Source organism: Pristis pectinata, chromosome 33 (assembly GCF_009764475.1).
Source record: "Pristis pectinata isolate sPriPec2 chromosome 33, sPriPec2.1.pri, whole genome shotgun sequence".
In the NCBI taxonomy this organism is placed as follows: Eukaryota; Metazoa; Chordata; class Chondrichthyes; order Rhinopristiformes; family Pristidae; genus Pristis; species Pristis pectinata.
The window spans coordinates 4,144,088-4,169,780 of NC_067437.1; the positions used below are offsets into that span (position 1 = coordinate 4,144,088).

Sequence of the window (25,693 nt, forward strand, 5' to 3'; positions counted from 1 at the left end):
AGATGGCAGTACGATAGGTTATAAAGAACTGACTTCATCCAGTTCGTTACCTCTTGAGTTGTGCTGCTGGTTGGTCCTTCCACCAACATGTCTCAAAATTAAGCTGCAATCACTCCATTCAATCAGTCTTGGAAGGGCTGCTGTCACAGACTTTGATTTGGTGGTTGTGGGTTCAATTCCAGGACTTGTAGAGGTATATAAAGTCATGAGGGGTGTAGATAAGATGGATGGTCACAGGATAGGGGAGTCTAGAAGGGCAAAGATTTAAGGTGAGAGGGGAAAGATTTAAAAGGGACCTGAAGGGCAACTTTTCCATGCAGACGATGGTGGCTTTATGGAACGAGCTGTAAAGGTGGGTACAGTTACAATGTGTAAAAGACATTTGGGCAGGTACATGGATAGAAAAGGCCTAGAATAGGGCCAAGTCCAGGCAAATGGGACTAACTCAGATAGACATCTCGGTCAGCATGGACAGGTTGGGCTGAAGGGCCTGTTTCCATGCTCCATGACTCACTCTCGTGCTCCAGGCAGATGCATCTAGCATGCTGCTGAGAAAGCCATGATGTGGTCAGAGGTACCATTTCTGGATGAGATGTTAAACCTGTGGAAGAGATGAAAGGTGCAGTGATCAATGTCACTGAATACAGACTATTATCTAGTCAATGCCTTGTTGCTACTTGTTGGAGCTTCCTGTGTGCACAATAACTCCTGTGTTTCTTACATTATAATAATGACTACATTACACAAACAGATGATCTGATTTGGTGCATTTGCTTAAGGTTGAATATTGGCCTTCTCACTGATTAAACTCCGCTGCTCAAAGTAGTTCCATGGAATCATATACACCTGTGGGCACACAGGACCTTGGTTTAATTTCTCATTGGCAAGATGTCAACCCTGTCAGTGCAGCACTCAAGTCTGGGGCAGAGCTTCTTACTCTGGCTAGTGTGTGACGAACTGAGCCACAGCTGACAAGATTTACTTTATAAAAAGGCAGAATCTAGAACTAGGGATCACTGTGAGGTTGTCCATTTAAGACAGGAGGCAAAATTTTTGCACTTGGAAAGTCATGAGTATTTTGCGCTCTCTTTCTCAGTGTCAGTGGAAACAAAGTCTTTGGATATCTTTAAGGCAGAAATGGATTCTTGAAAAGCAAGGGGGGGTGAAAGGTTACTGTGGGAATGCAGAGTTGACGTTGCAGTCAGATTAGCTGTGATTTTTGTTTTGAATGATAGGCTTGAGCAGCTTACTGGCTTACTCCTACTAATGCCTATGTAGGATATTGTTACATTAAAAATTGCTTGAAATTGTCTTGCTGTTGCTTTGTCCTGATGATGTGGATGTGTTTGTGCAGGTGGCGGAGATCACGTTCAATTTCTGGTACCGACTGGCAGAAACTCTCCACAAATTGAAGGATCCCTCGGTGAATCAGATTTTCAGGCCATACTTCCAGAGACTCACTCAGTCTCTCACCTTCCACTCTCAGATGGACCCTGATCACGTAGGTGACTTGAATTTGCGCACAGTAATGCCCTAGGAGTTGAAGAAGTGGCACTGCTTCTTAAATAAACCACCTTCATTGACTCAAGACAGAATAGACTGCAGATGCTGGAATCTGGAACTCGAGCAGCATCTGTGGGGAGGGGAGGAATTGTTGACATTTTGGATCAAAACTGCATTGGGACAGATGCAGGGTTTCGACCCAAAACATCGACAATTCCTCCTTCTGCCTCCGGCAGATTCTGCTTGGCCTGCTGAGTTCCTCAAGCAGATTGTGGCATTCTCATTGACTCTCTTGTGACAAGAGTCCTCTGATTTTTTTTTGACTGTGGAAATACCTTTAGTTTTCCATTGCTTCTCAGAGCTCGGAGGAAGGGGCATGTTGGTCTAGTGAGAATTACTCACAGGACCTGACGCTCATTGTTGGTGGTGCAGTAGGTACTGACCTTTTCCTTCACAGATATGAATTCAGCCTCACCCGAGACTGATTAAGTAGAAATCTCCTGCACTAGCTAACTGCAAAGTTCTTGAATAAAATGATTGTCGCATTGTAGTTCCTTTTTGATTCTGGTTGAGGAGGTGGGGGGGTATCCTATTGCATTGAACTGCCATTAATTTTCCTCTGAACCTTGCTCAGAAAGGTACAAGAAGGGAATTGGGAAAATTATCACAGCAGTACAATGAAAGAAATGCTGCTACATCAGTTGAGGTGCATTGTGGCTTTAGATAACCACAAAGTGATGCTCCCTCTTTCAGTGTGGTGTGTACCTGAGAGTGCACAGTACTGATTTGTGAAAGTGGGAATGCTATCCTGTGTCAACACTTCTTTGCATGAGTGATTTTAATTATATATAATTAAAATTTAATCATATTTTTCCTATAGGATAAAAAAGCTTTGTCAGATATCCTTTTGATGCAAACCAACAACAAAAACTGTTGTCCTCTTATTTGCACTGGCTGATGCTGTTTACTATCCAGCAGGCTAAAATGACATGAAATAAAAATGGTTCCTCACTTGGAAGGATATAAGGAAGAGCCCAGCGCTCTGAACAAAGCTTGTGGATTTGGGTGCATGTTCTGATAAAACATTTGGGCTTCGATTGGGTTGTACATGATCCTGGTCAGGATAGTTTGTTTAGTATTACCTGATGAGTCTCCGATTCTTCATCAGTGTATGTGAGCAGAGCAACTTTTTTTTTCCCCCAACTTTACTGCAAATGTCTGTGTGCAATGTCAGGTATGGGGAAACACATTATAAACACTGAGGTTGGGTTTGAGTTGGCAGCGGTTGGATTGGATTTTAATTTTATTTCTAAGCCCACTTGTAATGTGGGGTCCAGAATGGTGTATCTTTAGCTTTGCACAAGTCAGTATTCCCACTGCAACGTTTCTCTAACAGGAAGGAGTTCTGGATGAGGCAGACGATTTTTTCGAGTTCAGGCTGCGTGTTTCCGACTTGCTGAAAGATGTTATAGTCCTCATTGGAGCCTCAGAGTTTTTCCTGCGGGTGAGTAAGAATCCTCTCAACTGTTAGTCAGGACAGGACGTGATAAACAAATCCGAAAGAAAGTTTTATTTTGAAAGAGAAAGCAACGATCATCTGTACACCATCGATCTGTCAGCCCACTTTCTCCTCCTGCCACCTAACTCAGTGCCCACTGTTAATTGCGTGTTCTGCCTTGTCCATTTTGTGTACTGAGCACCCCTTGTTTAAACAACTTCCTTGTGTCAAATTAAATGCTCTTTTGATCATTATTTTAGCTTGACATAACTTTGGGAATGCAATTGATGACTTTGGGCCATGTTGTTTCCTAGTTGTATTCAACACTGAAGGAGGGCAGCCCAGCCTGGGAGGAGACAGAAGCTGTGCTCTTCATCATGACTGCGTTGGTCAAAAACTTAAACCCGTGAGTGTGAATCTGTGGAGCTGCTTGGCATGACTTGAATAATTTTATAGTTTAAGACTGGATCGGTCTTTAGCTAGGGCTGGGTGGAAGGATAGATTTAATTCAGAACATTTGCAAGATTAGGAGTTCTCTGTGTCGTTAATTATCTTGACATACACACAAATCATCAGGTGACATTTTCTATCCTTTGATGATCAGAAGGTGACTGAGCCCAGGCTGTATCCATTTTGAAGCAAGTTCCCTTGGCTGACAAATGATGCATTATTTGGGTAGGGGCAGGGGATGTGATGTGCAAGGGTACACAGCAGGAAGGGGAGAAAATACTTCCTTTTAATAGGGAGGAGGGAGATAGTTGTTTGATTTTTAAAGATGTCTTCATTATCAGCAGTATTCTGACCCCCCGAGATCTCCATTTAGCACATTCAATACAATCCCAATCCAGGTCATTTGGTGTTTTTGGTTTCATTGTATTGCATATAACACTTATTGGCTTTGGCGCTTAGAATGCACTGTTTCGGCGTAAAAGTGACCATGTATGAAAACTGAGTGAGAAGCAGATGGTTTTTGGCAATGGGTCTGTCCAGTGATCAAATTTCCTAGTTTAGGCTTGCGTATGAATAGAGACTCCTTGTGTGGAGTACTGAAAAGCTTCAAGCATTGCAGAGCAATACCACAGCAAGAATCAGAGATCCTGGGAGTTGAGATCCTTGGAGTTTTCCCCGTAAAAGGGGAAAATATTACAAAACTTAAGAATGTAAATTAAACACTGGAAGAAACACTGATGATAGTTGAAGCCATTCAGAGTGTAAATTTTAGGGCTTTATTTTTAATATGCATTCATGGGATCTGGCCATTTCTAACTGTTCCTTGAATTGTGTGGCTCACTCATTTCTGAGAGCAATTAAGAATCTGTCACATTGGGTCTAAAGTTGCACCTAGGTCAATAATATAAGGATACCAGTTTTGCTTCACTGAAGGGCATAATTGTACTGGATGAGGTTTCATGAAATGATAGCAGTTTCATAGTTACCATTGCTGCTATCAGCTTTTTATTCCAGATTTATTATTTATTACTTGAATTTAATTTCCTGTAGCAATGGTGGAATCTGAACTCTCCTCTCTCTAGATCCATTGTCCAAGTATCTGTATATTAGTCCAGAACTTAACCATATCTTAGGGAAAAACTGATTCTATATGTCCTATATGTCTGAATTATTGATCTTGTGTCAGTACCCTTGGTTGGTGATCTTGGCAATTGTGGACAGGCACCTTAAATATGAGAAGACCTTTTGTAACAAATAAAATATTGTCTTTTCTTTACATTTAGGGAAAAGGAGCTCCGGCTGGGAGATGTTGTTCAGGCAGTGATCAACCTCCCTGACAATACGCACCTAGCAGTGCAGCATTCTGGAGTGCAGCTCCTGGGGGAGTTGGGAGAATACATCAACAGTAACGTGCAGTGCCTAGGTCAGTACAGAATGGGGTTTGGGCAGCTTCCTTTCTCCATTTGAATGACATCATGTCTCAGTTGCATTGCCACAGACTTGATCGGTCATTCAGAGGAGTATTTCGTATTCTATTGCATCCTCCTCCTGCTCCTCCACTCTAAGCTATGTTTATCTGATGCTACAAGATCAGCCTTCAATTTAGCACAAAGAGAACTACATAACAGCTGTCTGCCTACTGTCCCTTGATTCAGTACATAAAGCAGCTTATAGAGCTACCATGCTTCCCTTTTTGCATGCTTTTTATCCATGGTCTTCCGTTTCCCTCAAAGCTGTTGCCTGCTATCCGATTTAAGACAGTGACTGAGCCAGGAAGACAAGGTTCGATAACTGATTTACACCAGGTTAATTGATCTTGGCTGGGGCTTGCCCTCTTGGCTTGAAAAAAATCGGACGTGTCTCCCCTCCTGATTGTTATCAAGGGAATTGCTTTTGTACATTCCGGGGTAAGATCACGTTTGCCTAGATCCCTCCTCTACCCCCACAGCCCACTACTGAATAATGGCTAAGATGCTTCAGTGTGATTGAAGCAAGTGGAACTGTCCCAGGCCAGGTTAATGTCATCAGGTGGTAAGAATGGAAAAATGAGCATTAATTAAATGGGCATCATGGAACTTCCAAAATTTTGTGTGTTACTCACCCTGAGGTAATTTACTGGGTACTGGTTTTTCTAGTTTTGTCTAATGTCTAAAGAACAGAGATTCCTATTTCCTTCTTTCAGACAATTAATTTAGTTTGACCAAAGTCGAGAGATCTTTCTTCCACTAACTAATAAAGTCAGCCACCCTCTCGCCGTCGGGTAAAATTCCACCGTGAGTTAATGGTAGAAAATACTTGGCTGTGGGGTTTTCTCTGCTTAAGCAGGGAGTTGCAAAATGCTCTGGCCAATAAGCTTTCCTCAACCCATTTGAAAAAGTAGATTAACCGGTCAATCATCTTATTTCTATAAAGTAAAAAACAAAACTGCAACTGTTGGGAAATGTGAAATAAATTGTGAACATGCTGGGAATGCTCAGCAGCAGGTCAGGTACGATGTGTGGAGAGAAAAGCTGAGTTAATATTTCGGGTTGATGACCTTTCTTCAGAACAGTTGAAATGAAATGTCAGGTCACTTTCTTTCCCCACAATGCAACTTGGCCTACTGCATATTTCCAGAATTTCCTGTTGTTTTTTTTACATCTTAATTGTTATAACTGTGCCAAATTTACTGAATTAATTGGTCGTAACTTCCACCAATTACACGTCATGCGCTTTCATGATAAAAGTAGTAAAGCTCTCCCTTTCACTGTGTGCAGCTGAGAAAGGTTGAGGCCGTTCAAGCTTGGACCTTTTCTCTAGTTTGTACATAGTGGATAGAAACAGGAGTGGGCTATTCTGTACCCACTATGGCTTCATCCTTCAGTGAGATCAAGCCTGCTCTTTCACCTCAGCATCACTTTCTTGCACTAACCCCACATCCCTTGATCTCCATAACACCCAAAGGTTTATCAGTCTCTGTCCTGGATCATGTACCGTAGCACAAACTGCTGGTTCTTGCTCTGTACTACACTCCGTGCCACATCTCAGCCTAAATAATAATGATTCTGGTTGCTGATCCATACCAGAAGTAAATTTTCCCTGACTTTGTATGTTGATTTTCTCAGAGCCGGTGCTGAATTTCCTGACCCAACGTTTGAAGCAGAAGGAGCTGGCGAACGCTGCGGCCAATTCGATCCAGAGCATCTGTGCCATGTGCAGTGACCCGATGACGCGGCACTTCGAGGGGCTGCTGCAGGTTGCCTCCTCGTTGGATGCTCTCCCCATTTCTCACGACTCCTCCATCGGACTTCTCCGAGGTACAGAATCATTGACATTCTCTTGCTGTGGCGAGTGTCATGAAATAGCCAGCAGTGTGCGCGCCGAGGTCTGTTCACAGCGTAGCTCGCCAGTGAGCACACCGGCAGGGCTGGTGCCAGCAGCTCCATTTGTCCATGAGGGCTTTATTTAGAATCTTGAGCATGAAAGCAAAAAAGTAGTGCTGTTAGTGGAACTCTGAAATAAAATCAGCAAAGGGTGTAAGTTCTCAGCAGGTCAAGTAACTTGTTTGGTGAGAGTTAACGGTTTGGGTTTATGATTTCCATTAAACTGGCATGATATCCTGGTCATTGACCTAAGATGTTAACTTTCTCTTTCTCTAGATGCTGTGTGGCCGGGTGTATTCACAGTAATTTTTGTTTTTATGTTAGATTCTTTCATCCCACTGAGAAAGTACATTCCATCTCTTTCCATTTCCTTAGTGCTGTTTATTCTAAGTCAGATTGTGGTTCTGGTGCTGTACTGTGTAGGATAAAACTTAACGCAACACATGCAGAGCATTTGTTCTAGGACCACCTCACTGGGCCATCAATTCTTCATTAGTGTGGTCCAGAACAAGGTGTCCTCTCCAAAAATTCACCAAGCTAAGTCTGTAGAGAAGGTAGTATCAGCTGCATTATTATGAAGTGACAAGTTGTGTTTCCATCTTGCCAGGCATTTCTTTGGTGTTGGCTCGGATGCCTTCAGAGAAGATCGAAGAGACCTTCCAACGCCTCTGCTCCATGCAGGTTACTGCTCTAAAGAAAGTAAGAAATATTCACTAGTTTTCCTATTGATGTGTGAGATAGCTCCATCTCCCCAACCAAGGGGAAACAGCACAGAGAATTGAGAATTACCCCAACCCAGTGGGCAGTGGAGAGGATGTGGTCCCTGTGCATGACTCTGAGTGGCCTTTCTAGGGACTCTGTTAATGAATTTTCAACTCTCTGCTTCCCTAAGAGTTCTGTTGTAATACCTCTGGTGTATCAAGTGCTGTTGCTGCAGTGAGTGTTGAACCTCCCCATTTTTGCTTCTCTTTCAAGCTCTTGACGTCTGACATGACCAATGGAATCTCAGCAGACCCTGCCGTGTGGTTGGATAGACTCGCAGCTATATTCAGGTACAACCACTTCACACCACTGTTCAAAAACTTGTGCAATTGATGCATCTGACTAACTAAATTAATGCTTTGTTGTCAACTCTTGTGTGAAAACATTTTACTGGCCACAAAAGGGGGATGCCCCAACAGTTTCTATCTGACTTTGTCTCTGTAGCAGTGGCACTGGACGTCCTATATGCCCTCTTCTTTCCCTGGTTATTCTCTTGCCCTTACTTCAGTTATAAAATGCTTTAGGAATCTCCTTAATCCTGTCTCTTTTAATACCCCCATCACAGACATGTAGATACAGACAACAGACTGAATATAAATTATACAAGACAGTGAAAAGAAAACTGTGCTAAAACAAAAAAAGACACATTCAGAGACAATACCTGCCATGTTCTCCATACCTTCCACATGCTTCCTTTTTATTCTTTATCCAGCCCTCGATCCCTTGACGTCTCTGGTTCTGAACTTTTTAATTACCCTAAGAGGGACATGTTGGCTCTGACCTCTCACTGTTTCACTTTTTGAATGACTCCCACTTGTCAGCAATGTAGAATTGTTTGTATGTAGCTGATCCTAGTCTACTTTTGTTAGGCCCTGTGTTATAATACTGAAATTAGCTGATCCCTAGTTCCAGTCCTAAATTTCTGGTCTATTCTTCTTTTCCACAACTGCCTTAAGATGTAGAGTTATAACCATCTCCAAAATGCTTTCTTGCTGACATTCCAGCCTCTTGCCCAGCAACATTCTCATGTCCGGTGTAAATTAGGGAAGTTTGCTTTAATTTACTCTGTCACTCCTAGTACTTGACAAACATAGAGGCTGCTGGGTTAACAAGAAGAAAATGTCTTCTCGACATGAGTCCTATATGGTGTCAGCTCAACTTCTACCAATCCCTCAGATTTGGCAGTAATTGGCATAATTCCCGGTCTCATTCATTGAGGTCACAGATGCTGGTGGAGTCCCTCCCCAGATACTGGAACATATCATTCAACTGGCAGTCAGTCCTGAGGCAGCTCCGCATCATGGTGACATTTTCAGTTGAGGCCTCCTTGGATTGACCTAAAAGATCAAAGAACGGTGGACTTCTTTCCTGTTCTATACTGGCAAATGTTTACCTCCTGGGCAAAATCACTAAAAAAAAAGATTTCATTATTATCATATTGCTGTTAATGTGATGCAACAGCATCAAATTGGTTGCAGCAGTAGCAAGGCTCCTAATGTCCCTCCTCTGTGAAGCAGTTCATGAAGTTACTCAAGGCACCTATAGGAGGCATGCTCTTTCTTTCATAATCATAAATTATTCCAATCAAAATGTTGCTTCTGATTTAGTCTCCTAAACTAATTTGGTAGTGTTTAAGTTTTGTTTCTTAAAATGGCAGATTTGCTGTTAACAATGCTGTGATAATCCTCCATCTCACTTCAACAGGCACACAAACGCTACTGTTGTGGAGGGGAGGCCACACCCCTTTCAGAAAGTCATCCAGGAGGTAAGAAAATCAGTTGCTGATGATCTAAGGTCCCAAGAAAGAACAGTTGTAAATTGGAAAAGGGGTTTGGGGTTCACAAACAGGAAGCAGTAGTTGTGAAATTAAGACAATGAAGGAGTTGCATAAGATCAACATTTAAAAACAGGTTCATTGTAGGGTAAGGTTTTTTCATCAAGATGTAGGTAATTTGGAAGTGATCCATCCAGCGTGCTAGTCTTTCTTAACTGGGATACTGGTGTAACTGGGTTGGATCATGCTTGATCTGACCTGCTCCGCATGCTTAACTAACACCACCCCCCCCCACCCCGACTTCCAACCTCCACACTGGCAGCCAGTCAAATTACACTCTAGGTCTGGCTGCTTTGGTCATTCCAGAAAGGGGAGTAGTCACAGCTGGCAACCAGGCCTCGATCCTGAGGCTCAGCCTTGTGGCCTTTTTGACAGCTCACTCCTGCCAAAGACTCCTTCAACTGTTCTTAAGTATCTCTGAAAATCTGAGAAATGTAAAAATGCATAATTCCTCAATATGTAATGGGTTGATTTACGAATTTTAACTTTGGGCTATGTATCATTGATTTGTGAAGCACTTGTACAGTATAACAATCAGAAAGTTGGCTCAGGTGAGAGAAAACTTCATCCTGCAACCAACTTTTGCTGGGAGACTATAATATTGTAGGTGGACCCATCTCTAATATAGAGTGGTTAATGGTACAGCTTAGACCGAGCTTTATTTCTCAACCAAACTATCCTGGGAGTATGTAATGCTGACAAGACTCAGCAAGAGTTGGCTACTGTGATTGTAAAGCCTCTTGCCTTGAAAAGTGCAAGCGTTCAATGGATTTCCTTGAAATATTATTTGGTTTTGTGATCATAAATTGAGGGCTTGTGGAATGGGATTCTGGTTCCTAATAAAGTCCATTTTTTAACCTAGCTTTCTTTCTGCCTTTTCCACTTCAGATCTGGCCAGTGATTTCTGAAACCCTGTACAGGCATCAGGCTGATAATCGGATGGCAGAGCGATGCTGTCGTTGCCTGCGCTTTGCGATCAGATGTGTGGGTAAAGGATCTGCTATGTTGATTCAGCCTCTGGTGTCTCAGGTGCGTGTGTGCACAGATATACCTCTGTCTATTTGGTTCTGTGCTTCTATAGGTTGATTAGCTGGAAGTACGTCATAATAACTGAGCCACAGGGGAAACACAAGCTGAGACCAAAACAGTAAAAGTCGATGTACACTTGGTAGCATAACACCTGGATGCCCAGTGATGCAGCTTGTCGAGCCACTGCCTCACAACGTCAATGACCCAGGTTAGATCCCGACCTCCAGTGCTGTCTGTGTGGTGCTTTCATATTCGCCACATGGCTACATGGTTTCCTTCCATATCCCAAAGATACATGGGTGGGTAGGTTAATTGGCCACTGCAAATTGCCCCTTTGTATCTGGGGGAGTGATGGAAACTGCAAAAAGTTGCTGGGGATGTGGGCATAATAAAATGGAATTGGTGTAGGATGAGTGTAAGTGGGCAGCTGATGGTCAGCATGGATTTGGGCTGAAGGGTCTGTTTCTGTGCTCTATGACTGCCACAAGGATAGATTTGCCATGAGCTGTTGGTCACTAGAGAAGAGGGATATGGGCTGAATGGGATTTTAGAGTGAAGGAGGAGCAGTGCACTGGGAAGTGGGTGGACAAAAAATTAATAGAACAAGAATTTTTAAATTTAAGGATTTGTTCCTGCTGACCGATGGAGTCATTGTTCAAGGAGAGTGCTTTCTTTTGTGCAAGCCACCCTGTCTCCCTTGGAGTTACCACTGATCCAATTTGCAAATGGACATGGGAAAACCTTACTTTCTTTTAGGCCAAGTTGTGTTCTGCACTGCACAAAACTCTCTGAGAGAGACCTCGTTGAGCTTGCCCCAGGGCTCTGCCTTGCTTCTTTGAAATGCCAGCTTTGTATATGCCACATTCTTCCGTGAGGTGGTGATTTCACATCACAAAATAAACTAATCATTCAAAGAGTGAGGGTGTAAAGTAATGTCTTGTGAATTCCTGTAACGACGTCTGTCTCATCTTTCCATCCCTAGATGGTGAGCGTGTACCAGTCGCACCAACACTCCTGTTTCCTGTATCTGGGTAGTATATTGGTGGATGAATATGGCAGTGAAGAGAGCTGCACGCAAGGTCTGCTTGAGATGATGCAGGTTAGTTATCAGTGAATTATGCATGCACTTTGGTGGGACTCTTTTATAGGTTTCCTGATCATAAAACAGTCCCACCATTTGACCCATTGAATAGCGGGATCCAAAATAAATTGGTAAATTGGTTTATTATTGACGCATGTACTGAGGTACAGTGGAAGAACTTGTTTTGCATACCACTCATACAGATCAATTCATCACAACAGTGTATTGAGGTAGTGCAAGGGGAAACAACAACAGAATAAAGTGCTACAGTCACAGAGAAAGTGCACTGCAGGCAGACAATAAGGTGCAAGGTCATAAGGTAGATTGTGAAGTCAAGAAGTTAGTTCTTCCAACTGAGTCCTGATTGAAATGTGGGTCTCAATTAAGGTGTGGCCAGGAGCCACTGTAAGGATATTCTGTGTAAAGCTTAAAAAAAACCCAGTGAAAGATGAGTGACCATTGGGTGCCATGACCACACTTAGGAAATGCTGTGACACTGAAGTTATATGGTCACCAGTTTTTTTTGGTTATTTATGATCAAACATCTGCCTGTACTTCCAGTGGGCCAAATGGTTACAGCATGCACACTGAAATGTTTTTAAACTGTTTGCTTGTGATTTCTTTCAGGCATTTTGTGGGCCAACATTCCATCTTCTAGAACAACCTAGAGGATTCCAGAACCATCCTGACACTGTAGATGATCTTTTTCGCTTGGCAACAAGGTATTGAAAGCTTTCCTTGAAGGGTCATCTGGTTTTAGCCAATTTTTCACACTTTGCATGTAGTAGTTCTCTCATTAAATGCAAAGGAAGCTATAACACCAAAAATCAGCAAAGGTTCTTGAGGAAAGGTTAATGCGTGTTTGGGCAGGTTTCAAAGTTGGTGGTAAGAGGTCCTTATAATGGCCCTTGACTATAGCAGATATCTTCAATAGGATGTAGGTGTGTAAAATGTTCAAGCTAGGATGGCACAGCAATGCAACTAATGGAGCTACTGCCTCACAGCTCCACTGACCCAGGCTCATTCCTTTGGTGGTATCTGTGTGGAATTTGCACATTCGCCCTGTGTCTGTGTGGGTTTCCTCCAGGTGCTTCAGTTTGCTCCCGTGTCTCAAAGACATGGAGATTACTACGTTAATTGGCCACTGTAAATCTCTACTTGGAGACACAAGAGACTGCAGATGCTGGAATCTAGAGCAAAAAAAAAACAAACTGCTGGAGGAACTCATTGGGTCAGGCAGCATCTGTGGAGGAAAATAGACAGTTAATGTTTTGAGTCGACACCCACTTGTTTGTTGATGAGGGGTGGAATTTGAGGGAGTTTATCGGAATGAGGGGAGAGTATGTTACAGAAATTTGGTGTTGGAAAGGGATTGCTCTGTGAGCCACATGCACTTGATGGGCCAAAATGGCAGCCTCTATGTCGTAAAGAAATATGGAAGCCAGGTTCAATTAAATGTCAAGACTGTCATGGACCATGAATATAGCCCTGGTCACAAGAGGGCGGGGGTAATGGCAGGTTGCTGCAGAGACTAAATTCATTTGTTTTATACGCACATAATTCACTTCTGGTTTCTGGGGAGGAGAATGGCTGCAAGAATCAGCTGTTATCCGTTCCTCGGTTGTTATTAGTTCTCACAAAGTGGGTGTCATTGGCCAGGCTGACATTTATCACCCAAGCTTAATTTCCTTTAAATAGGTGGGGTTTATCTCAAATTGCTGCAGTCTTTATGGTGATCTTTCGCAGTGTTGTTGAGGGATTCAGGATTTTGGGATCAAGTTGGATAGTATGTGACTCTGAGGGGAAGCTGTGTCCCTTGTCCTTCTAGAGTTGAGAGCTTTGGCAGTGCTGTCACAAAACATTAATCTCTGTTACAGGTGCTGCCTTTGTTTTGGTTATGGAAAAAGATCATCAACGTGAAATGGCAATCCTAATTTTCTGTCAGCAGGTGCTACCTGACCTGAATGTTTCCAGCATTTTCTCTTCTAGTTCAGATTTTCTACACCTGCAGTGTTTTACTTTTAGATTGCTGCTTTTAATGATGCCTTATCTGTTTCACACTGGATTGTCTTCGCTAATTTGCAGAGGCATTTTTAGAATCTGGATTTTCTCCAAATTTTTATGAATCTTATGTGTACTCCTCCTTTAAATGAGAGCCCCAGAGGAGCTCGGAAAATGAGTATTCTACTTTCAGTATCTGACAGGTCGGGCTACTTCATTGATCTGTTGCAAAAAGAGTGGCACTTTTGAAGCAGAAACTCGTGGTCCCTTTAAACTCCTGTTCAGAATTATCTTCTGCTTATCAGCCCTTGAGACAACAAGATAGAGGTAATGTTTTTGGAACATTGTGTGAACATCTTTGGAGCTATGAAAGATGTTGTTTTCTGTGTTAATGCTTTGCTGGCAACAGTAGCTGTAAATATCCATCAAAGGAACTGTTCCTTTAGGGATTGTTCAATTACAGGCCTTCCATGGTGCAAACCATAATTCTTTTCACATCCTGCATTTCAATTTATTCATTGGTAAGTAGAAGGCGATTTTAATTCCTTCCCTGACTCTGGTATCCTATACCTCAAAATGACTTGCTGGAATTTACCAGGAAAAAGACATGAGGAATAGTAATTTTCCACCAGGACTTCATACTTACAGTGATGCCAACTTGATGTTTTGTATTCATAATATTTTCCTTCCAAGGATATTCATAAGGCATTTCTCTCATCATAACAAATTCCATAAATATAGTTTCCCGTGTAAGCTGCTGGGAAACTCTTAAATGTTGGCCTCTGTGGGATAATGGGTCACTGACCAGGTCATACATTGTTGTTTCATCTGCTAACAGTGATGGAGCATTCTCTTGGTAAATCAATTAAATGAGTTTTCTTTTTAAACATTTGCCTAATCTGAAATTACATCTCCCTAAATAGTATGCTGCAAGTTTTGGTAGTTTGCAAGTCTCCAGTTTTACGTAGCATTAGAAAATATTTTGAATCAAGCCCTTTACCTGTAGAGTGAGCCATTTGAATTAATTTGCTCCTGTTGTTAAGCTCTGTTCGTTTAAGCAATGAATGATTCCTATTTGTTTACACTTCAAAAAGAAAGAGCTGGGTTTCTGCTGTGCCTTGCATATCCCAGGGTTTCAAAGCAATTAATTTTGAAGTATGATCATTTAGTAGGAAATGTGGCAGCCAATTTACATAGAAAAAGATCCTACAGCCAGAAGTATAGTAATAATCTGTAATAAAAACAGCAAATTTTGAAAACACTCAGCATGTCAGGCAGCATCTGTGGGAAGAGAAACACAGTTAATGTTTCAGGTCAGAAGGGTCTTCAACCTAAAACATTAACTCTGTTTTCTTTTTTCACAGAAGCTACCTGATCTGCTGAGTATTTCCAGCATTGCATGTTTTTATTTCAGATTTTGAAATGGGGGAAAGAAGACAGTACTGGGAAAGAGAGGAAAATAAGGTGGTTTCATTAGCAAAGAAGTTGGGAGAAGAATGGGTAGAACAAAAGGAACATCTGTGATAGGGTGAGAGCAAATGTGTTAATGGGGACAGTTAGAAGAACCTTCTACTTTCTCTGCATAATGTGTTAATAGCAAGGCTGTGGGACATACTGAGAGTAGGCTGTGGTAATAGAAAATAAAAATACCACCCAATAAGCAAAATTGTTACAGACAGTAATGGCCAGTTCTGATGCAGGCTGAAAGAGCGAGTAACCTGAAGTTGGAGAATTCAATATTGAGTCCAGCTAATCTGTTTGAAGTTGAATTGATGAGAAATAAATATTGATCAGATCACTGGGAATAATTCCCCTGGTTATTTCATGTATACCTGGAGAGCAGATAATGTCTTAGTATTGTGTCTCCTGCAAGAGTAAGTATTACTCTGTGCCGTAACAAGTGAAGTAACTTATTGTTCCTTAAAACAAGTGCTGTGCTGACCAAAGCAATAGGTGTCAAAAGGTGCTGTAAGAACATCACAGCTGAATGCAGTCCTTTCTTCGTAATTGTTGATGTAGACTTTCCCATGGCGATAACTGGGAATCCTGAATGGATTCCCTTGTTCTGGGCTTCTTCAGTCTACAGCTGTGCAAACCACAGATCAAACCTGGAACCTTTTTTGTCCTGTGTGGTTAAGTATGAACGTTCAAATGGAGAGCATCTTCAAGCTGCTTAATAATTTCACTATTAAACTTATCCTTTTATTCTGAAGCTTTCTTAAGTTCTTGGCAAAGTCTCATTTGAGTCATAGGTTTAAGTAATTTGTTGATGTATAAATCAGAATCAGATTTATTATCACTGACTTGTAAAACATGAAATTTGTTGCCTTGCGGCAGCAATACATCACAAAAACACAAAATTATGATAAATTACAAAAATAAATATATAGTGCAAAAAAAGAGGAATAACGAGGTAGTATTCGTGGGTTCATGGACCATTCAGAAATCTGATGGCAAAGGGGAAGAAGTTGTTCCTGAATAAATCTGTTTATGGCTTATAGGTTAATATGTTTCCCAGAATGACGTTGAACCATACAGATTGGTAAATTGTGCAGTCAATCCCTGGTCTCTGCCCGGACTTCAGTAATCCCTCTGTTTATGCACAGTAATCCTAGTCTAATAAAATGGAAAGTCATCTGGGGTTTGTGCAAGAGGATATGGAAGCCAGAGACAAAACTTGCAATTATGTCTCTTGTAGTTTGTCTACTGATAATCACTTGCTAGCAGTCTGCATGACATGATCTGGTAGCAGAGCACAGTTCCACAGAGTGGTTAATGTCTTCAGCCTGGGAGAGCACACACAAAACAAAATGAGGTGAATTCACTGAAATGAGCATTTCTCTTTCCAGATTCATTCAGCGAAGCCCAGTGGTCTTAATCCAAAGCCCAGTCATGTCTTTGATCATCCGATGTGCATTGGCGGCAACAACACTGAACCATCGTGACGCAAACTCCAGTGTGATGAAGTTCCTGCAGGATCTGGTTCATGTGGCAACAATCAATGAGGTGAGGATGCACTTTAAAAGCAATCTGCAATATTTGGACCTCTCCACTCATTTTGCAGGCAGACTTTATCCCCTTTGGTGTGGTTCAATTGTTGCATTCTCTTTCAATATATCAGCAGACAAACTCCATCCATCCAGTGCAGGTAATATCCAATGACACTGAAATACACAACTGTAATTGTGCTGCATAGTACAAGCATGAGCACAAAGCAGAGTGCTGTCCTTTGATTAAACCAGGCATAAAAATTTACTGTGGCTCTATTGGAATAAAGGTATTTGAGTTCTTGCCTTGACCTGGCCAGTGTTTGCCTCACAACCAACCCTTAAAAACTGAGTTAGTAATTTATTTCTTTGGTATTTGTGGAATTTTACTCTGTGCAAATGATGGCCACCTTTGCCTTTACTACAATAATGAATCATTAGCTGTGAAATGCTTTTGGAACGTTCTCTAAGCAACTATATAAATGCAGTGCGAAAACGTGTCTGCTGGTTGCTCCGCTTTGTGTAGGAACCAGGGCTTTTGCAAGCTGCTGTCAAGCAATGAGCAAGACGTTGACCTCAGTGTTAGAAAGTCTGTGGCTTTAAAGGTGTGGGCAAAGTCACACATTGTTCCATATTCGCAGAATGATGCATTGTGCCTGAGCTGCTGTAATACTGTTGCTGTAAATCGGGAGATCCTCTAAGTGGGTCTGAGCAGTGTCAAATGTCCAAGCACAAGCCAACTTTGATTTGCATCTGTTGTTGCGTTTCAGCATAAGGAAGACTTTGAGCTCCGAAAGAACCTGGTGCACGGATTCCTGGGGGAGAGTGGAGCACTGCTGGTTGCACAGCTCGTACAGGCCTGCTGCTTCTACCTGGTGCCAAGCATGCTTGGAAACGTGGCAGACGTCATGTGGGAACTCCGCATTTTTGACCGGAAGGTGAGCTGGCAGTGGGAGCTGGGTGGTATCATAGTTCGTGACCTCGTCTGATGATTCTGTGGGTAAGTGTGCTGCATATGTGAAAATAGCAGCAGGAATAGGTCCCTCGGTCCAGCTCCTCTGTTCAGTAAGAATGTGGCTGATTCTATACTTTTGCACCCCTTCCTTGTGTCCTTTGGTTCTATTTGTCAAAAGTCTCTTGCTTGGTATTGAATATAATCATTGACTGAACATCCACAGCCCTCTGGTGTAAATCATTACAAAGATTTATAACCCTCATCTCATTCTTAGGTGGCTAATCCCTGAGAGTTTGTGGAATTCCTAGGTTCTCTCAGGACCCACCCTATTGATTCCTCTCATAATCTTGTGTGTCTTGAGGAAATCAACTCCAGTGAGTAAAGGACAGGCTCCCTTGATCTCTACTCGAAGGACAATACCTTGGCACAAGGAATGAATTTAGTGAATCTATGTGGCACTAATTCAGAGCCAAGGGCATCCTTCCTGAGCAGCAGAACAAAACTATACACACAGTACATCAACTCCTTGCACTGAAGGCCAGTGTACCATTTTCCCCTTTAATTGCCAGTTATACTTCTTGATTTACTTTTTCTGTCACATGAAACATCATACCAGAATCCTTCCATGCCAATATGTACCTGTTTCACCCCATTAAAAGAAATTCTTTCTACTTAAAAAATATTCTTTTTTGTCTTCCTACATAACCTCAGTTTTTTTTTCCATATTATAATCATTCTGACACTACATTCAGTTAACCTGTTTATATCCCATTGTAGACGTTTTTTCATCCTCGCTTTTTCAACATGCTTCATGTGGTTGTGCTATAGAGGGACACCAACTGGATCTGTGCTGCATTTCCTGATCTTAATTATGGTGTCCAGAACTGACCTTGGAGGGACTCCACCCAATCCCTGATCCAAACCTAGTGCTCCCAACTATGTAAGTGAATGAATGTAAGTAAAAGAGTTGAATGTCCTGCTTTTTTTTTATTCATTCACTTTTTGGGATCTGGACATCACTGGAAAGGACTTCTAAATCGAGTGGCTTGCTCGGTAATTTCAGAGGATATTTAAGAGTCAACTAAATTGGCAGGCCAACTGTAGTCATCCAAAGGCCAGGCCAAATACGGGTGATGGATTTACTCCTCTGAGGAATATTAGTGAAACAATTTTTTTTGACAATCTGGTCATTTTGTACTTGAAAATTCCAGCTCATTAACTGAATTTAAATTCCATCTGCCAAAAGAATTTTTTTATTCCTTTTCTGCTTCCACCGATCACCTACATACCTCTCTGTCTCAACACTCCCCATCCCCCACCTGACTCCATCTACCCATCATTCCCTCCTCCCCTTATCTAGTACCACTTATCACCTACCAGCCTCTGTCTCGTCCCTCCCTTTCATTTCTATATACTGGCAATCTTTTCTTCACGTTCTTGACCCGAAATGTCAACCATCCCTTTGCCTCCAGAGATGCTACTCAACCCGCTAAGTTCTTCTGGCAGTTTGATTTTTGATCAAGGTTCCAGCATCTGCAGTCCCTTGTGTCTCCACAGCTTGCGCTGTGGGATTTGAACTCTGATCTCTGGATTGTTAACGCAGGCTCCTGGGCTACCAGTCTGGTGACTTGATCACTACACCACCAACATACACTGGTGTTCACTGTGTTCTGATGTGGGTGGAAAGAAAGCCACTTGCAACTGGTGGCCCACTGTATGTCAGTACAACCCACCCTATTTGGCATAGGAAAAATTTAGTAAAGGGAAGTAAAAAGAACACAAAAGAAGGATTAATGCAAGTGGTTTGCAGAGAGCTCAAAGGAAGGAATTCCTTCATTTGTAATGATGCAGGAGGAGGCCTTTACATCCATCCTGGTTCCCAGGCAGACAATCCCCTTGGTCAAATTCCCCCTCTAATTTCCCTAAACCCTGCAACATTCACTGTCGAACATGCCCATGAACTCCCCTTGGAATTTTTTTTTCTCCCTGGAGGTTTGTGAGAGCAGTACCAACAGGTCAGCCTGACCTCTGAAAGAAAAAGGCAGTCTCAATGGAGAAAAAATGCAGATCCTCCTGGGCTGCTGGATTACTGGGGTAATACATTTAGAACTATTGATCCAGAGATATGAGTTCAAATCCCACCATGGCAACTTTGTAATAGTCTCAGTAATGGTGGTTGTGAAGCTGCTGGATTGTGGTTTTAAAAGCCCACCTTGTTCACTAACATCCTTCAGGCATGGAAATCTGTCACCATCACCCAGTCCATCTCCAGACCTTCAACAATATGGGCTCAATTGCCCTCTGAAACAGTCTAGTTTAGATGAGCAGCAAGTGAATAAATAAAAAAAAAAGTTTTTTTTACTGTTTATAGTTTAGATTTCCGGCATTCACAGTACTGTCTCTGTCTAATGAGAAAAGAGCTGGTTAATGTTGCCACTGGAGCCTTTAATGGAATTGTTATGAAGAATTCTGTTCAAAAGATTGAGCTCTTGCCTTTCCCCATCAGATGAACAAGCTGCTGTGTGCTTCCTGTTTTTATTTTTGTTGTGCTCAAGGGAGCCATTTGGGGAGGTGAATCAGACTTCAAGTTTGCCTCTGGGACTGGGATTGAAATGCAGCAGTGATGACTCTCTCTCTCTCTCTCTCTCTCCTTTCTCTCTCTCTCTCTCCTTTCTCTCTCTCTCTCTCCTTTCTCTCTCTCTCTCTCTTCTCTCTCTCTCTCTCCTTTCTCTCTCTCTCTCTCTCCTTTCTCTCTCTCTCTCTCTCTCTCTCCTTTCTCTCTCTCTCTCTCCTTTCTCTCTCTCTCTCTCCTTTCTCTCTCTCTCTCTCTCCTTTCTCTCTCTCTCTCTCTCCTTTCTCTCTCTCTCTCTCTCTCCTTTCTCTCCTTTCTCTCTCTCTCTCCTTTCTCTCTCTTTCTCTCTCTTCTCTCTCTCTCTTCTCTCTCTCTTCTCTCTCTCTCTCCTTTCTCTCTCTCTCTCCTTTCTCTCTCTCTCTCTCCTTTCTCTCTCTCTCTCCTTTCTCTCTCTCTCTCTCTCTCCTTCTCTCTCTCTCTCTCTCTCCTTTCTCTCTCTCTCTCTCTCTCCTTTCTCTCTCTCTCTCTCTCTCCTTTCTCTCTCTCTCTCTCTCCTTTCTCTCTCTCTCTCTCTCTCCTTTCTCTCTCTCTCTCTCCTTTCTCTCTCTCTCTCTCTCTCTCCTTTCTCTCTCTCTCTCTCTCTCTCCTTTCTCTCTCTCTCTCTCTCTCCTTTCTCTCTCTCTCTCTCTCTCCTTTCTCTCTCTCTCTCTCTCTCTCCTTTCTCTCTCTCTCTCTCTCTCCTTTCTCTCTCTCTCTCTCTCTCCTTTCTCTCTCTCTCTCTCCTTTCTCTCTCTCTCTCTCCTTTCTCTCTCTCTCTCTCTCCTTTCTCTCTCTCTCTCTCTCCTTTCTCTCTCTCTCTCTCTCCTTTCTCTCTCTCTCTCCTTTCTCTCTCTCTCTCTCTCCTTTCTCTCTCTCTCTCTCTCCTTTCTCTCTCTCTCTCTCCTTTCTCTCTCTCTCTCTCCTTTCTCTCTCTCTCTCTCTCTCTCTCCTTTCTCTCTCTCTCTCTCTCCTTTCTCTCTCTCTCTCTCTCCTCTCTCTCTCTCTCCTCTCTCTCTCCTTTCTCTCTCTCTCTCTCTCTCTCTCTCTCTCCTTTCTCTCTCTCTCTCTCTCTCTCTCCTTTCTCTCTCTCTCTCTCTCTCTCCTTTCTCTCTCTCTCTCTCTCTCCCTCTATCTCCCCACCCATTATTCAGGAGTTGCATTTAAAAATGGGCACACTGACAGTGTTGAACTGTTATGAACTTTCTCCCAGATGATGTCACTTGTGAGCTAGTCTCCAAAGGCAGAAATCAGAAAGCTTTTTGTTAAACTAGCTTGTTGAGATTGTTCAGACCTTTTGTGAAAATTGTTGAGACCTGCAAGAAGTAACTGAAATCTTTCTAGGCAATCAGTGTAGTGTACTTAAGTGGGAACACAGCAGTGAGTTGCATATCTAATATGTCTTGCTCTCCATCCCACTTCCATCAGAATTCCAGACACTGTCGTGAACCTGCACTCAGCTAGATGTAAACCAGCAGGAACGTCAAATGAACAGGCAGATAACTCTTGCCATGTAGTTTCCAGCTCGGGCTTGTGTATTTGGTGTTGGATGGAGTTTCAGCAACAACTTTAATATTGCACACTTGCTAACCGCATTCTCCAAGCAGCACTTGCAAAGTATGCAGCCAACTATTGACAACATCTGAAATATTATTTACTCATGCCGCTCTATGGTTATGCTTTGCTACTTGTAATGTGGCTTGTCTGTTTTCTGTATTTTTGACATCAGACATTCTGTCAGTGGCTGGAAGATGCTCTCAAGAGTCTCCCAAAGGAACTGTCGGCCGGGGCTATCACAGCTACAGAAAAGCAAGTCACAGAGTTCCACAAGCAGGTTATGTGGTAAGTGCAGGTGTTGCACATTATATTTGACATTGATATAATTGTCATGGGCTGGTCCTGCAGTGGCTAATCTAGGAAAGAGCATGCATTTTCTGGTATAATTCTGTCTGACCATCGTGGACTACATCATTGTACACTAGCAGTGATGGAACTGCTAGTATCTGGACAATTAATCACATGTCTACTATTAAAATATAATTGATTCTCACCGTGTAAAGTAACAGTTCAGGGCTTTCATCATTGTATCTTCTGAAATGAAAGCACAGAAGCAAGCCAGCACAAACTTTATCTCACTCCATCAGTTTGCCCACCTAATTTCTCTGTTACTTTGATTTAAAAGTCTTTGTACTTTGTCTCTACTTGCCTCCACAGCATTTCGATGCCCTGATTCTGACTTGCCTGTTTTGCTTTCTTTATTGCACATTTTGTCTATAGCAATAGCAGTTACCCTGCCCTAATGGTCTGGAACTTCCTTGCCGTGCACCTCCTGTTTGCTGTACACTTTCAAAACTATATTTTCAATCAGATAGTAACTGGCCATTCGGCCCATTTTTATGCTTCATGCTCCAGTCGTCAACCAGCCCCACTCCAACATATCGCTTGCAGGGCATTTCATTTGATTTAGGGATGTTTTGTTGGTGTGTTGTTCAGCATTTTGGTGATCATATTTTACAAAAGAAGGCATTTGAAACTTAAAACTCCTCGTAATTCATCTTTTCTCTTTGCCCTGTAGTGCTGAAGATGCTGCAATGATAGGTTGGTCCTTAATGGAATTCTCTGGCTTCTATAGATAGCGTCGGGACATAACTACAGAATTACAATGTAAGTGAAACTCGAAACCACAGCTGCCGGAAATCGGAAATAAAAACTGAAAACACTGGAAGCATTCAGCAGGTCAGGCAGCATCTGGAGGTAGAGGGTCTGATGAAGGTTCTTCAACCTGAAATATTAAGTGTTTCCAGTTCACTTAAGTACTGCCTGGCCTGCTGAGTGTTCTAGCATTTTTTGTTTTGCTTTTGGTTACTATGTAAGTGTCTTTCTTGATATTTGTATAAGTGTTTTTAAGGTTTCTTTATGGAGAAACCCTATAAAATGTCATTAGCACTTGGCTGTGTCCCTCTCCAGCACGGAAGTCATTTTGAAGTATTTTGTGTACTATATAGAATCAACATGGTATGGAAAGGAAATTCTCAGTCCATGTCAGTATATTACCTCCAATTCCTTGTGCTCTAATCTTGACTAACTGGTCTTCATCCAAGTGGGGTAATTGTTAAATGGTTTAGTGCTTCCTTATTAAAAGAGGAATTTCTGCAATTTAACATTCCTTAAGCTATCTTACTGTGAGGGTGTGACCACTGTTGCGCTCCTGACCTTATTTAGCAAGTAATCTTTGACAGAATGCATGCTATAAATACCAAAAAACCAAAGGTCTAGTGAGAGTGAGGAAATGAATGAAATGTTAGTTTAAAAACAGAGAGGTTGATGAGACTGAAGGTTGATAACTCCCAAGGCCTTGATGATGTACATTCTAGAACTTTGAAAGGGGTGGCTATGGAGATAGTGGATACTCTGATTACGATCTTCATAAATTCCATAGACTCTGCAATTATTCCTGCAGCTTAGAGTTATAAATAGTGCAATCACATTTATGTAATGGCAGTGCAGAGAGGGAAGTAGAGACTTGCTAGCTTAACATAATACTAGGGAAAATGCTGAAATCCATAATGAAGGATGTAATAACGGATCATCTAGAAAAAATAATAGAACTGACCATAGTCGGAATGGATGTAAAAAGAGAAAATCATGATTAACTCGTCTACTATAGTTCCTTGAGCATTAGAGGAAAAGATGATGGGGTGTATTTGTGAAGGGATCAGATATTCAGAAGGCTATGATAATGCTCCACACAGGAAGTTAGTCAAGATTAGCACACAAAGAATTGGAGGTAATATACTGACATGGACTGAGAATTGGTTAACAGGCAGAAAGCAAAGTGTAGGAATAAGCAGATTCTTCTTGGGTTAGCAGGCTGTGACAAGTGGGTCACTGTAAGGCTCGCTGCTTGGTCCCCAGCTGATCGCGATCCATGTCAACGATTTGGCTGAGTGAACTAAATGCCATGTTTCTGAGTTTGCTGATGATACAAAACTAGGGATTGAGAGTAGGGAGGAGGTAGTCAAGGGGTCTGTGGGGGATTCAGACAAGTTGAGTGAGTGGGCAAGAACATGGCAGATGGAATGAAATGTAAGGTCATCTACTTTGTACAAAACAGGAAAGCAGAGTATTTCTCAAATGGTGAGAGATTGAGTAATGTTGATGTTCAGTGGGACCTGGTGCTCTTGTACATGAGTTGCTGAAAGCCAATATGCAGGTGTAGCAAGAAATTAGGAAGGCAAATGATAGGTTGGCCTTTATTATGAAAGGATTTGAGAGCTGGAGTAAAGATATCTTACTGCAACTGTATAGGACCTTGGTGAAACCACAGCTTAGAGTATTAGGTACAGTTTTAGTCTCCTTACCTAAAACAAAACTTGCCGCAGAGAGAGTGCGGTGAAGGTTTACCAGGGTGGTTCCGAGGACGGTAGGTTTGCTGTATGACGTGAGATTGAGTAGATTAGGCCCACGTTTCTAGAGTTTGGAAGAATGAGAGGGCCGAATGGCCTACTTCTGCTCCTTTGCCTTGTCTTGTGATCTCATTGAAGCTTTGAAAATTCTTATAGACTTTGACAGGGTAGATGCTGGGAACATAATTCCTCTACCTGAGGGGCCTTGGAATAGAGGGCAGGGCATTTAGGACTAAGATGAAGAAACTTCTCCTCGCACAGAGGGTGGTGAATCATTGGATTCTCCATCCTAGAGGACTGTGGGGACTAAGGTATTTATAGTTTTCTGGCCATTTAAGAAATTTGGAGGTAATGCATGGAAACAGAGGAGGTGAAAGATCAGCCATGATCAAGGAAGAGGTACAGGAGCCTGAAGACCCACACTCAACGATTCAGAAACAGCTTCTTCCCCTTTGCCATCAGATTTCTGAACCGTCCACGAACCTATGCACACTACCTCGTTATTCCTTTTTTCATTTGCACACTTTATTTATATTTGTAACTTGTAGTAATCTTATGTCTTTGCACTGTACTGCTGTTCCAAAACAACTGATTTCACATCATGTAAGTCAGTGATAATAAGCCTGATTCTGATGAATGGCAGTGCAAACTGGATATCCAAACCGCCTACTTCTATTTCTTACATTCTTGTGATAGAAGGGGGTGACATCCAGGCCAACTCTGGCCACAATCAGCCAGAGATCTGCTGAATAACCCACTGATCAGTCTTGTAGTGTGCTCATAATACCGAATCTGCCCCCTCCCCCCGAGTGCTATGTGCTCTGGTACTCCCTTAGGCTGAGTTAGTTTCTTGTTCTCTTTGCTGCTTGAAGACCATTTGCAGAGCTGGATTTGCAGTCCCAAGTGATCACACTGGGTGGAGAACATCACCGTTCTGCATCGATGCTTCAACCACACCAAATTCCAGACTCAAATATGCTGGCTTCCTGTCTGCTGACTGTTTAGCAGTTAACAATGCTTGGGTACAGAAGCAGTTTGCATCAAGGGAGTTTAGTGTGTATTTATTATAAATGGGTGTGTGTCCCTGTGAGATTTTGCTTTCTGCTCAATGCTGTACATAACTGTCCTTTAAGTGGGTAAGCACCAGCATTCTGCACATGGTCAGGTATTCATCTCTGACCATGTGCTATCAGCAAATTTCAGCCTAATGGAGAGAC

At 42.2% G+C, this 25,693-nt stretch overlaps 1 protein-coding gene across 5 annotated transcripts in view; it reads left to right on the top strand.

Moving 5' to 3' along the window:
- The window catches only part of LOC127585622 (transportin-3-like), a 49,344-nt gene that overhangs the window by 19,428 nt on the left and 4,223 nt on the right, over positions 1 to 25,693 (top strand). For 2 of the 5 annotated variants that reach the window (XM_052043229.1, XM_052043231.1), the window contains 15 exons: positions 1,355 to 1,501; positions 2,900 to 3,007; positions 3,316 to 3,407; positions 4,735 to 4,874; positions 6,556 to 6,747; positions 7,421 to 7,512; positions 7,789 to 7,865; positions 9,280 to 9,340; positions 10,298 to 10,438; positions 11,421 to 11,537; positions 12,147 to 12,241; positions 16,370 to 16,526; positions 17,278 to 17,445; positions 21,800 to 21,912; positions 22,646 to 22,734. In XM_052043229.1, coding sequence (XP_051899189.1) covers positions 1,355 to 1,501; positions 2,900 to 3,007; positions 3,316 to 3,407; positions 4,735 to 4,874; positions 6,556 to 6,747; positions 7,421 to 7,512; positions 7,789 to 7,865; positions 9,280 to 9,340; positions 10,298 to 10,438; positions 11,421 to 11,537; positions 12,147 to 12,241; positions 16,370 to 16,526; positions 17,278 to 17,445; positions 21,800 to 21,912; positions 22,646 to 22,706 — 1,761 coding nt within the window. In that variant the 3' untranslated portion in view covers positions 22,707 to 22,734. Of the gene's footprint in view, positions 1 to 1,354; positions 1,502 to 2,899; positions 3,008 to 3,315; positions 3,408 to 4,734; positions 4,875 to 6,555; positions 6,748 to 7,420; positions 7,513 to 7,788; positions 7,866 to 9,279; positions 9,341 to 10,297; positions 10,439 to 11,420; positions 11,538 to 12,146; positions 12,242 to 16,369; positions 16,527 to 17,277; positions 17,446 to 18,239; positions 18,403 to 21,498; positions 21,599 to 21,799; positions 21,913 to 22,645; positions 22,735 to 25,693 lie in introns of those variants that run through there. The other 3 variants (XR_007958542.1, XR_007958543.1, XM_052043230.1) reach the window with 3 other exon arrangements.